Source organism: Polypterus senegalus, chromosome 1 (assembly GCF_016835505.1).
Source record: "Polypterus senegalus isolate Bchr_013 chromosome 1, ASM1683550v1, whole genome shotgun sequence".
Classification (NCBI taxonomy): domain Eukaryota; kingdom Metazoa; phylum Chordata; class Cladistia; order Polypteriformes; family Polypteridae; genus Polypterus; species Polypterus senegalus.
The window spans coordinates 145,680,563-145,694,615 of NC_053154.1; the positions used below are offsets into that span (position 1 = coordinate 145,680,563).

A 14,053-nucleotide genomic window follows, 5' to 3' on the forward strand; every position below is an offset into this window, starting at 1 on the left:
ACTTAAAGAGGTGATAACTGTGCTGTTATTAGCAAACATATGTGAAGGACAATACAAAGAATGGCTTTATAAAATATATTCTGTAGTTACATGTCCATGCTCTTAATGTTGCTATTATTTGTTATTCTGATGAATGAAACAGACTTTTATTCTCACAAATAGGTAAGTAGTGTAGAAATCTGGCAGAAAAAAGCAAAGATATATTCATTGCGAGATGGCTGTAATCCACTGAGGCAGTTAATGATTAAAAATCATAAAAAATCTTTTTGGCATTGAGATGTACAGTATTCTGCTACTCCCACGATACCCGAGAACAACACTGCAAAATATTACACTTCCTTACATTCAGTATCTAAGAGCAGTACCGGCATCGTGCAGAGCTTGAAGAATTATTATATACTATATTTTAAAAGGCACAACTTTCACTTAATGTTGCTTTCTTTTCTCGATTCAAATTCTCATTCGTTATTTCTTCCGCTTCATTGACTGAGCCCAAGTAGATTTCTTTCATATGCGAGAACGGGAGACGCATTTGTGCGCATGTGCATCTCTGCCTATGTTTGGCCGCGGTTGCTATAGCGACGCTCTGTTTCGCCAGTAGTCCTCCAAGGAAAGATGAAGCTGAAACGTTTTCTGCTCAGATATTACCCCCCAGGTAATACGATTATGGTGTTTAAATATTCGTGTAAAGTTTTTTTTTTTTAAACTGTGTTGCGTTGATGTGTGAAGAGTGTAGCAGACTGTTTCATGTACATTCCACTCGTGATTTGTTTCGAATCAATTCACTGTGCGGCGGGTGAACATCGGTTGTTGCTCTTGAAGGAGAAGAACTCGTTGTGATGCAATTACAACGAAAATGCGACGGTGATCGCATGAGCAGAGTGCAGTGTTGCGCTTGTAGCAGTTTGCTAAGCGCATCAGAGTTTCCCATACCACGTTGATAAAAGTGAAAAGAGCGCTTCATTTAAAAGTAGACTTGTAAGGATGGGCATCGTAATCGAATGGGATTTGAACGAGTGTCGACTTTCAAGACCTATAATCGCTATCATCAAGACGTTTAATTAAAGTTATTTTTAAACTAATGTAATTCATTCTCGTTTTAGTAAATGTATCTGTTGTATACCAATGGGTGTTTGTCGAATTGCATAATTATTTAAGAGTATGTCTTGAATATAAAGTTCTAGCGTTAAAAATAAGCAACAAAACCTTTCAGTAGCTTTTGTGATTGAAATTAACCATTTGTTTCTTAGAACTCCACAGTAAGAATCAACGCTGCTAGATTCTTCTAGAAACTGAGAAAGTATGGATATGCGCAAATTGTTTTGCTTGTCGCTTATTGTTATTTGTGTCAGCATTGTTTACTTTCTTAGTTTTGGTTTTTCAATATGAAACTTAATTTTGGAAATCATTCACTCTCGGTATTTTCTTTCATGCACTGGAGGTCTAAGCGCATATTAAGTGAAATTATTCGTAAGAAAGGAACCGTTTGAGCAGGGCATATCATTAGTTTAGTAGTCTAATAAAATAAACGATCCAATTACCGAAACATTAACTCTGCCTCTGTTTTCCGCCATTACGTCGGAAGAAACGTTCGCATGCTGTTACATACACAACGATAAGTGAAAAACTACTTAAGGCAGCCTATCTGACAGACACGTCCGGTAACTTCAGGCCTGTTAGGAGGGAATGCCAGCTCTTTAATATTACAAATTTTTATTTTTTTTTATTATCCTGGATAAAAACCAAAATCAGCAGTGTGTCTGTTTGCAGAGAGAGAGTGTCGACCTTGTCAGGAGGTTTACTTACCTCGGCAGTGACATTCTTGTCTCTGGCGACTCTACCTATGAAGTCAGTAGACGGATTGGGAGAGCATCGGGGTCATTAGGTCACTGGAATGGGGTGTGTGGCGCTCCCGATATCTATGCAAAAGGACGCAGGTCCAAGTCTTTAGAGTCCTGGTGCTTCTTGTCTTGCTATGTGGTTGCAAGACATGGATGCTTTCCAGTGACCTTAGACAAAGGCTGGACTCCTTTGGTACTGTGTCTCTTCAGAGAATCCTTGGGTATCGTTGGTTTGACTTTGTGTCGAATGAGCAGTTGCTCACAGAGTCCCAAATGAGGCACATTAGCTGCATTGTGTGGGAGCCTCAGTTACAGAACTAATGTGGCGCAATTCCCCAAGGGTGATTTGACTCACAGGATCCTCATTGTTGGGTACTCAAGTGGCTGGAAAAAGCCAAGGGGACGCCCACGTAACACCTGGCTGTGGCAGATAGAGGGTTATTTCCGGAGTGTGGGACTGGACCCCGTGTCTGCCTGCGGGGTTGCCAACTGGGATCCCGAGGTGATTCATTGTGTAGTGGGTGCGGCAATGGACTGTACCAGTGCATGCTCCCTGACCTGACCTGACCTGATATATATCATTTATGCACTGGTTATGTACAAAACTAGCTAATTCATTGTGTTAATAAGAGTTCCAACTCTATTTCAATATTTTATCCTATTTGGCACTTCATCAATGTTTCATATGTGTGTGACAATAAAGACAAGCTGTAATTATTTTTTCTTTTTAGGTATTATTTTGGAGTATGAAAAAGGAGGTGAATTAAAGACTAAATCCATAGATCTTCTAGATCTATCTCAAGAGTGAGTCATTGTGCACTTTGTGTAGTTTTATTTTTATTTTTACAATTTCAAATCAGAATTGCTTTGAGTAAGATTGTTATAACTTTTTAATGTTATGAAATGCCATCAAGCACTATAAGCTTTTGTGATAAAAGAAGCTCGAAGGAAGCTCAGTTTCTCAAACAAAGAAAAGGCGTACCTGCTAAATGCAGGAAGAGATTTTATATTTATCTGGAAAATGCACAAACTTTTAACTGTATGTTCAGTCTATATGGCTGGTAGCTTAAGAATATAATATTTGTTCTTGTGTCTTTTTCACAAGTTGAACCTGGAAAGTTTCTCTTTTAACCTTTTGTGGAATTCGGAGGGATTTGTTCTTTCAAGTTATGTCATGAGGCCCAGTCGTTTTTATACATAACAAACACTTGCTAGTGAGAGGATGAGGATTTTGCCTAAAGAAGAATAAGACAGTGAAGAGCACTTTTCAAGTTCTGTATTTATTTGTTCTGTTACTACTATTTTCCAAACAAATGCGCAGGATTTTTCCCACAATGCAATAGATCCTTTGAGTACACATTTTTAGAAAGCTGCAGACGTGAACCTGAAAATCTAAATATAATAGAGCAGTATTCCTCAGCTGTACAGAATATTACTGCATGTTTACCGCTCCTAAAAGTTACACAAAGCTCATTGTCCACTATATGAATGTTGCACGCTGTCTGTCTGTTTCACTACTTTGTCACAGCTGGCTTAAAAACTCCAAGTGAGCTTATTAATAAATTATAAATGCAGGTGTACGTCACAGTGTATTGTAACATCAAAATGCAGCTTTATTGTATATTAAAATACTATTATTCCAAATAAATTATACTATTGAGTTGTGTCTATTTTCCTTTACAGAACAGACATTTCCGCTTTGGTTGAAGAAATTAAGAAGACAGAGCCACTCATAACACCTCCTAGGACAGAGCAGGTGAAGCAGCTGATACAGAGACTACAGGAAAAACTTGGACAGCAGGATGATCACAGATTCTTCCTTTTTAAGGTATGCACAACTTAAACAGATATTTATTACTAAACTATCCAAGCTTATAAACCTACATTAACCAAATTGTCTAATCAAACATCTGTCTTTATAAATTATTGCTGCATGTGGTCTTCTGGCTAAGAAAAAATTCTCCAGATGTTTTGCTATGTTTGTGGACTTGGCGACGCATCGGCTAACTCTTAAGAACTGGCCAGTGAAGAGCACGTGGACCCAGCTGTGTTTACTGCCCCACTGGCTTTTGTAAGAAGACACTGGTGATGCCATATCTTAGCTGTTTTGCTGGCATATCGCGAGTCCTGTTAATCTTTGTCTTGAGAAAATCCTCCAGATAGACAATGTTTTAGTGAAAACTTCAAGCCTTGCCCTCTGTTGCTGAAGTGTTTCACCTGGAGCCACGGCATTTGCTTTTTTTTGACGTTGTGTTTCTTCATCTGTGTTGTTCGCATGACGTTGTTGTTATGTGGCAGTGTTTGGTGCACACCGGCTTTTTCATAGTGAGAAGTGAGGTGCATGCAGGTACCGAAAAAATTAAAAAGAGCATGCATGAACTATCTAGTGGCTGTGGTTGATGGTGAGCAGAATGTACTGCTCCATACACACACAGTTTTTTCGCTTATATATGTCTAATAGCTGTACCATGTTGTATAGTTTGATCAGCTATATCATAGAGATTACACCAATTACATCTCTCTATTATAATAAAAAAAATCCTGGGACGAGATGTGACTTTTTCAGAGAGACACTTTCACGTCTCGCAAGATGAGACTTTGTGCCAAGAGATTTAACCACGCCCGGGGCCTGAAATAAAAGACAAAGAGTAGATGACAAAGTAGAATGTTGTAAAGAATTCAAAACATTGGTGTGGTACACATGCAGAGCAGGTTAGAGATGATAAAAGTACTAAAATTTGAAAGTCTCAAAAAAAATGATAGTAAAGATTGTATTAGCGCAAACAAAAGGAAATTATTACTTGGTGAAATAACGGAACAGTGAAAAGAGAATGAATATATTGTTTGGATCAAGAGTTCCCAAAGTAGTCGATATCAACCCCCTGGGGTCGATTTAAACTTTCTAGGGGTCGATAGTTTCAATAAAAAAATTTGGGCAGCAAAAATAGACCCTCTTACTACTGCTATTTGTTTGTTACTTCAAAATATCTATGATTCCAATAGGTACCTAATTAAGAAGTAAAATAATTCAAAAAAACACCTTTTTGATGAAAACACATTACATACCAAAGGTAAAATGTGTCATTAAAAGAGTCACACGTAAGAATGAATGAAAATACATGTAGCACAAACATGTCTGTGCATTGTCTTATCGAACGTATCAAAGCAAGTGTGGACATGAAAAACTGTTGCATGGCCGCACTTGTTCAAGGTCGGACGAGACGACGGATATTCGATATTAGCAGAATCTATCAGTCTTGTACGGTCATGTTTTCATAAAACACTATAAATTGGTTCGTTTGATGTGACGTACTTATTTGTGATTTGAACTTTGAATATAATTATTTATTGCGGAGCAGTACTGTGAAAAAGAAAATCAGCGGACACAGTTTATTTATTCGAGTTTGAACAAAAATCTTCTGTTTCAAGTAAGTACATACTTTATTGGGTTTTATTTTTATCACAGGGTCTGTCGAAATTGTTTGTTAATAAAAGTTTTTATTTCTTCAGATAATAATATGAATGGACCAAAAAAAGAAATGCAGATAGTACAGCTTGGACTATTTGTACTTATTTTGAATTTACATATTTATTTCATAAATGTCAAAAATGTAAAAAAAACAATTTTTTTGCTTTAATTTTCGCTAGTGCACGTTTTGATATTAAATGTTGCACAAGATAATGCCATATTCCGTAGTCCTTTTACCTTTTTCAATCATTAATTACAAGAGATTAAAATGAAAAGTTTGATATCTAGTAAAATATTTAATATCGAGTACTGTACACATTTATTAATTTGAGTAAGTAAAGTAAATGACTAGGGGGTCGATGGTTTTAGAAGTTTTTGGTAAAGGGGTCTGTGGCTGAAAAAAGTTTGGGAACTTTTGGTTTGGATTTAACTTTAATTCGGAGACATGTAGATCGTCTAATTTGTCAATGTCAATTTATTTATATAGCACATTTAAAACAACGTAGTAATGCTGCGGCCAAAGTGCTTTACAATAACAGAATAAAAGAAAAATAAAAAAACAAACAATAAACATAAATAGTAATAAAATATATGAACATAAAATAAGAGATAATAAATAGAAATTATGTTATATGATCACAAAGATAAAAACCATCAGTATTACTGAAGGTCACGGAATGCACGTGAATAGAAGTGAGTCTTTAATCTTGTTTTGAACAGTTCAATTGTAGACGACTCCTTTATGTGATGAGGTAAAGAGTTCCACAGGTGAGGAGCAGCAGCTGCAGAAGCCCTGTCCCCCTTGGTTTTACACTTGGTACGAGGGACAACAAGAGACAACTGACTAGAATATCTAAGCACTCTGAATGGCTGGTGTAAAACACACAATTCGGATAAATAGGCAGGAGCAAGCCCATGTAAAGATTTAAAAACTAGCAACAACATTTTAAAATCAATTCGAAAACTGACAGGCAGCCAGTGTAAAGAAGCTAACATTGGAGAAACAGAGTCATACTTCCTTGCCCCAACCAGAAAGCGAGTGGCAGCATTTTGGACCAGCTGTAACCTGTGTATCAGGGATTTGCTAATCCCAGAATACAGCGAATTGCAATAATCGAGGCGAGAAAAAATAAAAGCATGAGTAGCTTTCTCAAGGTCTTTAGAAGATAAGTAAGGCTTTATCTTACCTAATAGACGAAGTTGGAAAAAGCAACTCTAGACTACAGAATTTACTTGTTTCTCAAAAGAGAGGTTACTATCAAAGGTAACACCAAGATTGCGGACTTGAGGTTTCAAAAAGGCAGAGAAATAGCCGAGAAGTCCAAGACCAATTTGGGCTTTAGCTGGTGGACCCACTATAAGCACCTCCATTTTATTTTGATTTAGATCAAGAAAATTATTGGCCCTCCAGGATCTTAGTTCAGACAGACAGTTGTGGAGTTGATTTGTTGCAGAGTTGCAGACGGGAATATAAACCTGAGTATCATCAGCATAGCAGTGAAAAGAAATGTTACATTTCCTAAAAGTCGCTCCAATAGGGTGAAGGTATATAGAGAATAAAATAGGACCCAAAATGGATCCCTGAGGAACACCATATTTAAGAGGAGCAGTAGATGAAAATGAGGAATTTACAGTCACTGAAAAGCGTCTACCAGTTAAATATGACCTGAACCAGTTAAGAGCAGCCCCTTTAATCCCAACAAGATGTTCGAGCCGCATTAGCAATATCTCATGATCAATAGTGTCAAAGGCAGCGGACAGGTCAAGGAGGACAAGGACTGCCGTGTCACCTGAGTCAATAATAAGAGATTTTGTTGAACACTTTCAGGAGTGCCGTTTCAACACCATGATTAACGCCTAAAACCAGATTGGTAGGTCTCAAATAAATTATTGGAGTTAAGGTGATCGACCAATTGATTATAAATAATTTTTTCTAGAATTTTAGCCAGAAATGGGAGCTGGGAAATTGGACGAAAGTTGGTTAAAACTCCAGGATCTAATCCTGCCTTTTTTAGATGGGGATGGACTGCAGCATGTTTAAAAAATGAGGACACAACCCCCAAACTAATAGAATCATTTATAATGGCTAGTAAAGATGGGCCCAACACATCAAAGGCTTCCACTAAGAGATGTGGTGGAACAATATTGAGGGTGCTGGAAGCTGGTTTAAGGGTGTCAACAGTTCTTTTTAGCATTGAAAGTGAGACAAGATCAAAGGAATCTAGAAAAGTGTCATGATTACCAGTAGGAAGTTCATAACCATTTTGAACAATGCCACGGCGGATAGTATCAATTTTGCTGACAAAGAAAGCTAGAAACTGCTCACATGAATGAACAGTGCTATTTAATCCCATTATAGAATGAAGGTGAATGGCCATATTAATTGAATTAAATAAAACCCTAGGATTTTTTAAACGGCGGGAAACTAATTCGGCAAAGAAGTCATGTTTCAATTTCTTAACTTCAGCCTGGAAATTGAAAAGAGAAGTCCTGAAAATCTGTTTAGAGATAGTCAGTCCATCTTTTTTCCAACACCGTTCAGCAGTTTGACAGGGGCGGCGCTGTGATCGCGTAGTTTCATTTAGCCAGGGAGCAGGTCTTACCTTATTACTGCATATCTTGGTCGGAGCAATTACGTCTAAAACTGCTTTACAGGAGGAATTCAATTTTACGACAGAGTCATCAATATCATTATTTTGGTCATGCATGTAAAGACTAGAGAAAATGGTTATGAAATCAGATTTAATGGAAGAATTTAAAAAGCGCGAGCAGCTTGGTGGATGGCTATTAGTCAGGAGATCAACAGTAATATCCATCATTACAGAAAAGTGATCAGTGAAAGAAACATCACATAAATCAATACTATTCACTGAAATATCACGAGTAAGAACGAGATCAAGGGTGTGACCGAGAGAGTGAGTTGGCGTATTAATATGCTGTATAAAATCAAATGAGTCCAATAGTGATAAAAAGTCTTTGACCAAAGGTTTTCGATTGACAACAAACATGAATGTCGAAATCACCAACAATAAATATTTTGTCATGGGAGAGGGTGATATCAGCCAGGAGATCAAAGAATTCAGAAATTAAAGTATCATTAATTACAGGAGGTCTATAAACCACGGCAAACAACAAAGAAGGGGAGCTGCACACTTCGAAAAGTTAAATTGAGTTGACATTTTAGAGTTTGTGAAGCAATGTGTGTATTTGGAATTAAATGCATTAGAAGGTCCCAACCCAGACTCATGCCAGGATAAAATGGGTGAATCAAACCAAAGTGTAGTAAATATATAATTTCCCCTTGCGATTAATAAAGTATCTATCTATCTATCTATCTATCTAAATTGGTTGTTAAACTGTGTGTAGTAAATTAGTAAAGTGCATTCCCCCATGTAAAACAGTGATGCATCTAGTGATGTAGAGCCGATGTTTGAAATGTGAGGAGGATTAGAGCGCAGTAAAAGCACAAAGCACACAATATTGTGACAAGAAGATCAATCGGCTCAAAAGAGCACCTCATTTAGTATTCGTTGAATGTTTCCAAACTTTCACTGAGTTCAGATCTTTAAGTTCCCCAATGTTCAAATTTGTGTGTGCTTTACTTTAGAATTTATAACTCGTATTTGCTATCCTTTATCGTTTTTCTTATAAAACTGCAGAGTATCAGTGGAACTACGTCCTCACCTTCTGAACTCACGTTGGTTTCCACTACTACACTGGTACTGGATATCTACGCAAATCCCATAACAAATATGTTAGCCCTCACCAGCTTTCACTGTGGGGATGTGATGCAATTAATCAGTTTATTAAATTATTAAAAGTTTTCTTGCAAGGAAATAAAATTCAAACTCATATATGAAAATAAAGCTCCACAATTAAACTTTGAAAATATAAAATTCTAATAAACTAATAAAAAACATTTAAAGTACAAAAATTGTTTTAGCTGTGAAGGTGGGTTTCCAAAATCTCCAAGATATGTCCAATCAGTACTGGTACAGACCTACTGAGCCATCATTCAAAGCATCCCGACTTTCTCCATAACAGTCTGTTATAGCAATGAGTCTTCTCACACTAAACATAAAGTGCAGCTTGTCATTTGGACAGTAGAAAACATTATAGGCCTGAAGCTGGACTACTGTATATATGACGGGTGGAAAAATGTGCTAGATATACAAAAAACATCTTTTTCAGCTAGAACAACTAGACATAGTCACTCTGGTTAAATGTAGTCTCTGATTCATCTCTGTCTTTTTCAGACTTCAAAACTTCTCCATTCAGTACACATTTTGTTTATTTTCTGTTTATTTTGTATTGGATTTAGAATTGCACTATTTTACTATATTGTTTTATTTATCCCTGTTTACAGCATATAATGTTCTGATGGTGTTATGTATGTATATTTTGTTGTTTAATTATATTTACGTTAAGTGTGTGGATGTAACTCTAAGAGAATTTCCTGGCAACCATGTTGCCTGGCAATAAATGTCAAGTTCAAGTATTAGAAGCACATTAGAAGCTTTTTTAAAAGGATATAAAACAAATAAAAATGACAGTTTAATATTTTAGGAGTCTTTTTATGATAATGTCTTATTGTTAATAGCACAGTTAATTAAATATTTATAGTCTCTAATGGATACCTAAACTAAAGTGTGATCAGACAGAGTAACCTTTTCCTCTTTTATAGGAATTTGACAGTTAAAAATAATCATACATTACTTCAGGGAGTCCCTGTTCCTGTGCACCACCACTTCTTGGGTATTCTGAGGTTTTATTTGGATATTCGCCATTCATTATGAACACAGTAGGGTCTCCAGGCTCAGAATTCTTAAAACGCGTCAGCCTTTTCAAACTGATGCCCATCCAAGGTGGAAATTGCACTGTGAGCTCTTGAATATTCCTTGTGGACTCTGAATACACAGACCTTGCTTTTCACTGTGGTGACTGTTGTTTTGTCATTTTTTGAATGAATAGTAAACTTATTCATTTAATGTAGATAATCTATACTTGCTCTTTTTTGGAGAGTTCCTTGGCAAGTTATGTGTTATTTTAACTCTTTAAGGGCTGAATATTTTTTCCGAAAACATAGTTTCTGAAAGCAATGGTTTCACACAGAAATCAACATAAAACGTCTGTTGCTGCATGCTGCAGCTGCCAGTTTGCCACAAGTGTTCGGCAGACTTGCTGCCAGGCTGTCTTTGCATCACGGTCGCAGTGCATTGCAATCTGGTTTCTACCTCTTACCATTGTTAAGTGGCAGTCCTCCTGGCGATTATTGCCATAGGCGTGCCATCTACTCAATTAGCTGGGGACCAGTCAGCTGAAGCTGGAACGTCACATTCGTTTTCGATCACTTGTATCAAAATCTGAATCCGGCAAGTCATAGTCCAGTTCAGAGATAATAGGCAAAACTTTGTCCACGGAGTATTTTGTTTTATGCATTCGCTTTGATCTCTCGCCATTATGTCGGTGCCATTTTTGCTCTTGTTTGCACCTTACTACTCACGAGCACAGAACATCTCGGTCAAACCAATGATGCTAACGTTCCTTCTAGCAATGAGAGTCCAACTAAAACATAACGGTTTGTTTTGGCACAGTTTACAGTTGATTACCATCGTCAACTCCTCCTTTTGACAAAAGTCGACATCAGCCCTAAAAGAGTTAATGGGAAGATATTAATGGTCACCTATCACTATGACATTTGTGGCCACCAGGAGGCGCACCAACTCCCCTAACCTAACACAGACAGACACAGGCACAAGTTCCAGCACAACACAGGCTTTGTTTACATGGGAAACTCTTTCCCTTCATTTCCCACTAATACACAGTGCAGCAAAGCACCAACAGGTAAACGCACACGGCACTTTCTTTTTCATCTTCTCTCTGTCTCTCTTTCCGCCTCCACTCCTCCTCCAGCAGGCTTTGTCACCTTCCTCCCTACTCTGGCTCCTGGAGTAGTGGACTGCCTTTATCCTGCACCCAGGAGGACTTCTGGTGGCCCATTAGCATGGTTTGGAAACACTTCCGGGTGAGGTGCAATCCCAAAAAAGTAGGGCTCCTGCAGAAACCGGTTGTATACTTACAACACTTGACAGATGCCGAATGTCTCTTCAGCACAAGTCCTACAAATACTGTCGTAACTGAAACAAACCATGAAACTCAAACCGATTAAAACAGCAGCAATCCAAGCTGTGAGATTTGAAACAAGATTACTGTTCACATGGCCAACTGTACGTTGCATGCTCAAGAGTAAGCTCAGTGCACATCGTGGTCATATTACAACCGGAGGGCCAAACTCACAATGTGGTATATAAAGAGATCCTTAACAAATAATTATTGGCATATTTTCCCTCAGTTTAAAAAGGTTTAATTTTCTTCTTAATAAAAATTTTAAGGGAGTACTTCGCCGCTGCGAAGCGCAGGTATTTTGCTAATGTTACATAATCACAATGAGGCAACCATCAGTATTACTGAAGGTCACGGAATGCAAGTGGATAGAAGTGAGTCTTTAATCTTGTTTTGAACAGTTCAATTGTAGACGACTCCTTTATGTGATGAGGTAAAGAGTTCCACAGGCGAGGAGCAGCAGCTGCAGAAGCCCTGTCCCCCTTAGCTTTACACTTAGGGCGAGAGACAACAAGAGACAACAGACCAGAAGATCTAAGCACTCTGGATGGCTGGTGTAAAACACACAATTCGGATAAATAGGCAGGAGCAAACCCATGTAAAGAAGCTAATATTAGAGAAACAGAATCAGACTTTCTTGCCCCAACCAGAAAGCGAGCGACAGCATTCTGGACCAACTGTAACCTGCATATCAGGAAGAGACCTGGTTGTTTTGAACTTCTTCCACTTACGGATGATGGAGGCCACTGTGCTCATTGGGGTCTTCAAAGCAGCAGAACTTTTTCTGTAACCTTCCCCAAATTTGAGCCTCGAGACAATCCTGTCTCGGAGGTCTACAGACAATTCCTTTAACTTCATGCTTGGTTTGTGCTCTGACATGAACTGTCAACTGTGGGACCTTATATAGACAGGTGTGTGCCTTTCCAAATCATGTCCAATCAACTGAATTCACCACAGGTGGACTCCAATTAAGCTGCAGAAACATCTCAAGGATGATCAGGGGAAACAGGATGCACCTGAGCTTAATTAGAGCTTCATGGCAAAGGCTGTGAATACTTATGTACATGTGCTTTCTCATTTTTTTTATTTTTAATAAATTTGCAAAAATCTCAAGTAAACTTTTTTCACGTTGTCATTATGGGATGTTGTGTGTAGAATTCTGAGGAAAAAAATGAATTTAATCCATTTTAGAATAAGGCTGTAACATAACAAAATGTGGAAAAAGTGATGCACTGTGAATACTTTCCAGATGCACTGTATTATGTGTTTCAACAGTAAACGCTACCCCAGCCAGACACCTAGTGTAAGATGCTCGATCGAGGTCACAATAACACAGCCTGAATCCTTTATCCTCCACACATAGCAAAAGTCTGTCGCAGTTATGTCTGATTTTTTTTCTTCTGAGGATATTCACTGCGTGTATTGATTCAATGCCTTCTCATATTGTTCTTCGTGCCTTGTGAAGTAAGTGGCATTTGTGGTTGTGAATGTCGAGGCTGGGTGTTCTTTTGTGCTCAGTCTCCTTGACTGTGCTGAGGTGAGTCACGTGTCCATCTTCTTGTGACTTGTGTTGTCTTTTAGGGTTTAGTATTTCGTCTGCAGCTTTTCAATGGCCATGTCCCTTTCTGTTTCCACTTCATGACTGCATCTGTTTTCTCCAGACATTTGGATTTCTTCCTTGAAATATTGATATTAAGTTATTTGCTGATGCTAAATTGTCCTTTTGGGGCGGCACGGTGACGCAGTGGGTAGTGCTGCTACCTCGCATTTAGGAGACCTGGGTTTGCTTCCTGGGTCCTCCCTGCGTGGAGTTTGCATGTTCTCCCCTTGTCTGCATGGGGGTACTCCGGTTTCCTCCCACAGTCCAAAGACATACAGGTTAGGTGCATTGGTGATCCTAAATTGTCTCTATTGTGTGGTGGGTGTGTGTGCCCTGCGGTGGGCTGGTGCCCTGCCCGGGGTTTGTTTCCTGTCTTGCGCCCTGTGTTGGCTGGGATTGGCTCCAGCTGACCCCCGTGACCCTGTAATTAGGATATAGCATGTTGGATAATGGATGGATGGATAAATTGTCCTTTTGTACGTAGGTATGCTGTATGGGTGAGTGTCTTGTGGTTGTGATGGATCCCATTAAGTCCTGGTTCCTGCTTTGTGCTTGCTGTGCCTGGGTTAGGGTGCTACACCCCATGGCTCCATTATGGAGTTAATGGGTTTGGAAAATTATTGAATCAAGTTGTTTTGAACTGTAAATTGTCATCTTTTAATACTCTACCCCAAGGCATTTAATGTAGTAGCTTTTTTTCTGTTAAGCAGTTTGATTTTTGAGTACATTTCATATCAGTCAATTAGTCATTTGCTAACCTGATAAGGGTCGTGGGGGTCTGCTGGAGCCTATTCCAGCTTGCATGGGGCATAAGGTAGGGAAAGAAACCCTGGGCAGGGTGCCAGTCCATCACAGGGTGAACACACACTACACACACTTCAAACATACACTCGGGCCAATTTAACATCACCAGTTCACCTAACCTGCATGTCTTTGGACTGTGAGAGGAAACCGGAGCACCCAAGGGAAACCCACGCAGACATGGGAGAACATGCAAACACCACGCAGAGAGTTCCTGGG

The 14,053-nt window shown here is 38.6% G+C and overlaps 1 protein-coding gene across 1 annotated transcript in view; it reads left to right on the forward strand.

Moving 5' to 3' along the window:
• The first annotated feature begins 585 nt into the window (after positions 1 to 585).
• Positions 586 to 14,053, forward strand: part of daw1 (dynein assembly factor with WDR repeat domains 1) — a 56,181-nt gene continuing 42,713 nt past the window's right edge. Inside the window, exons 1-3 of the mRNA XM_039759916.1 lie at positions 586 to 655; positions 2,573 to 2,645; positions 3,525 to 3,669. Coding sequence (XP_039615850.1) covers positions 616 to 655; positions 2,573 to 2,645; positions 3,525 to 3,669 — 258 coding nt within the window. The 5' untranslated portion in view covers positions 586 to 615. The remainder of the gene's footprint in view (positions 656 to 2,572; positions 2,646 to 3,524; positions 3,670 to 14,053) is intronic.